This window comes from Dichomitus squalens (assembly GCF_000275845.1).
Source record: "Dichomitus squalens LYAD-421 SS1 unplaced genomic scaffold DICSQscaffold_29, whole genome shotgun sequence".
Taxonomy (NCBI): Eukaryota; Fungi; Basidiomycota; class Agaricomycetes; order Polyporales; family Polyporaceae; genus Dichomitus; species Dichomitus squalens.
In genome coordinates this window covers 352,194-354,699 of record NW_006766911.1, presented here as the reverse complement: position 1 = coordinate 354,699, position 2,506 = coordinate 352,194, and the positions used below count along the sequence as shown (strand labels likewise).

Sequence of the window (2,506 nt, the reverse complement as noted above, 5' to 3'; positions counted from 1 at the left end):
GAAATTCTTCACCATCCTCACCTGTACCACAGCAGAACTTGGACATCCACACTGATACCACTATTCTTGAGCTATTATCTGGATATTGTACCTCTGTATCACTACTGAAACAAGCACATTGTAACAACTTAAAGTCTTCTATCACATGTTATTGCCCTTCTTCTAATAGACTATAAAGCTGCTTCTACAGCCTTAAAACAGACTGGTTTACAACTAGTGTATGGATGTCTATGATAGATATTATTACATAAGAAGTATACAAGATGTGTGACTGATAGAACACCAATTGCTCAAATTGAGGCCTGAGTATACTGAAGTCAACATGTAAAGTCCAAGTTGTGGCCCAAGTACCCCAAGTACCCCAAGTATATAGACTTGGGTCAAGTCCGTGTACTTGGGACCAAGTACATGGACTTGGGGCCAAGTACATGGACTTGGGGCCAAGTACATGGACTTGGGGCCAAGTACACGGACTTGAGTCCAAGTACACAGACTTGAGGCCAAGTACATGGACTTGAGTCCAAGTACATGAACTTGGGCCCAAGTATGGGTCCAAGTCCGTGACGTTTTCCTGATGATTGTGGTGGCAGGCGGTGAAACTCGGAAGCTACTCAGTCATCCCCGTTGGGCCGAAGATGTGTGTGGACCCACAGTGCAGCTTCCGAGAGGTCCTCGGTAGCCCGGAGTTCGGAAAACGTGTTCTCGCATTACATGTTGACGAGGCTCACTGCATTGCCCAGTGGGGTGGCAAATTCCGTCCTGAATACTCAGATCTCGAGGCCATTCGTGCGCTGCTTCCTTACCGTACCCCGGTTCAAGTCACTTCAGCAACCATGCCTCCACATGTCCTCAAACTCGTCCATGATACTATGAACATCGACCCTACAACATCATTCTACCTCAATCTTGGAAATGACCGTCACAACATCACGTGGGAAGTCCGATACATGAAGGCCGGACGACCAGAACTTGATGAGCTTGATTTTCTACTCCCCACCCTCCTAAATGTGTCTCGTCTCACAAAAACCATGGTCTTCTTCGATGACATAACAGTCTCGATGAAGGCACGTCGTTGGTTTCAGAAGCACTTACCAGCAGCACTATATCTCCGTGTGCGGTGCTATAATGCACGGCGAGAGGAAGCATCCAAGGCGCGCGTAATGTCACAGTTTCTAGAAGGGGATATTGATATACTCCTGGCTACTGAAGCGGCAGGCATGGTGAGTATAGTAGCGGCTACTGAGGATTTACATTGATTACAAGTTATAGGGATGCAATATACCTGATATTGCCCGTGTCGTACAATTCAAGGCTCCGGACTCATTGTCGACATGGCTACAGCGGGCGGGCCGTGCTGGACGGAATGTGTCGATCCAGGCCAGGGCAGTGCTCCTCATACAACCGTCAGTATTCCAAGAGGTCGGAAGATCCACACACAAGGACGGAGACACAATCGTCTATAAGAAAACAATTGAACCAGGGCTGAGGAGATGGGTCGAGGTCCCAATCGAACAATGCTGACGAGATGTCATTGACAAATATTTTGACAACCCACCTGCACGGAAACGTATGTAACATATTGTTGTATAGGGGCATGAGAACTGATGTGCTACAATTAGCTCCCACGGGGGAATGCTGTGATAATTGTGCTCACCATCTCAGGATGCGCGATCCGTTGCCCCAACCACCCTCTCTGCCACACGACACTGAGCGCAATCTGCTAGGACTTGTCAGTGACGTACCTCAGGAGATGGCCACACCCAAGACTCCAGTCGACGATGCAGATGCTCCCCGATGTCCGGTTCACGCCGCACGAGTCGTGGAATCAGCGGAGCCATTGAATCCCCGGGTCAACCGTTACGACCCTGCCAACTGGTCGCTGTTCACCCCAGCGACCCAGCGAGACAAGCACCTCGAGCGTGCTCAAAACCTGCTCATAGAATGGCGCAACAAAACCTGGCTTGCACTATACAAGAGTCAGCCCTTTGGTGCACCAGGAATCCTCCCTGATACTGTGATAAACTCGGGGCTGTGAAGACAAGGATTAGATCCGACTAGAGTCGAAGCAAGATCTTCAGTCAGTAAGGAAAGACTATATTGCAGTAACAAACTGTACCTAGAGTCGAAGCAAGACTACAAAGGTTAAGTAAGTAACTACAAGTTAGAGGTAAAGGTAATGAAGTACTCACTCTTCAGTCAGTAAGGAAAGACTGAAGAGGGAGGATGCAATCTGAAGTCCTTATATACTACAGAGAAGTGTCCATGACTAATCGAAGAGTGGTTAGTCACATGTACCATAGTGCGATGAATAATACAATGACAAAAGAATTGCGACGTATCGCACCATAGGATGAGTAAGAGATGAGTAAGGCATAGACCTGTCTAGACCGTTCTGGAGTAGTACGGATTGTCCTAGACAGTACCAGAAGAGTCCGGAAGCATAGCTATAGTACACGAGCAGAGAGTCCCAAATATGGTAACATATCACATAAGCGACTACAGCTAA

At 47.9% G+C, this 2,506-nt stretch overlaps 3 protein-coding genes across 3 annotated transcripts; all 3 read left to right on the top strand.

The window, feature by feature from the left end:
* Positions 1-608: 608 nt before the first annotated feature.
* On the top strand, positions 609-992 carry DICSQDRAFT_37192 (uncharacterized protein; the record flags this gene model as incomplete). The annotated part of the gene is made up of 1 exon (XM_007367914.1): positions 609-992. A coding segment is annotated over one exon (384 nt), but the record flags the coding sequence as incomplete, so codon positions are not given.
* Positions 993-1,160: 168 nt separating this feature from the next.
* On the top strand, positions 1,161-1,521 carry DICSQDRAFT_65206 (uncharacterized protein; the record flags this gene model as incomplete). The annotated part of the gene is made up of 2 exons (XM_007367913.1): positions 1,161-1,220; positions 1,270-1,521. 2 exons carry the CDS (start codon positions 1,161-1,163, stop codon positions 1,519-1,521), a joined length of 312 nt encoding a protein of 103 aa, XP_007367975.1.
* A 142-nt stretch (positions 1,522-1,663) lies between these two features.
* DICSQDRAFT_172180 (uncharacterized protein) lies at positions 1,664-2,035 on the top strand (the record flags this gene model as incomplete). Its single annotated transcript, XM_007367912.1, has 1 exon — positions 1,664-2,035. One exon carries the CDS (start codon positions 1,664-1,666, stop codon positions 2,033-2,035), a length of 372 nt encoding a protein of 123 aa, XP_007367974.1.
* Between the last annotated feature and the right edge of the window lie 471 nt (positions 2,036-2,506).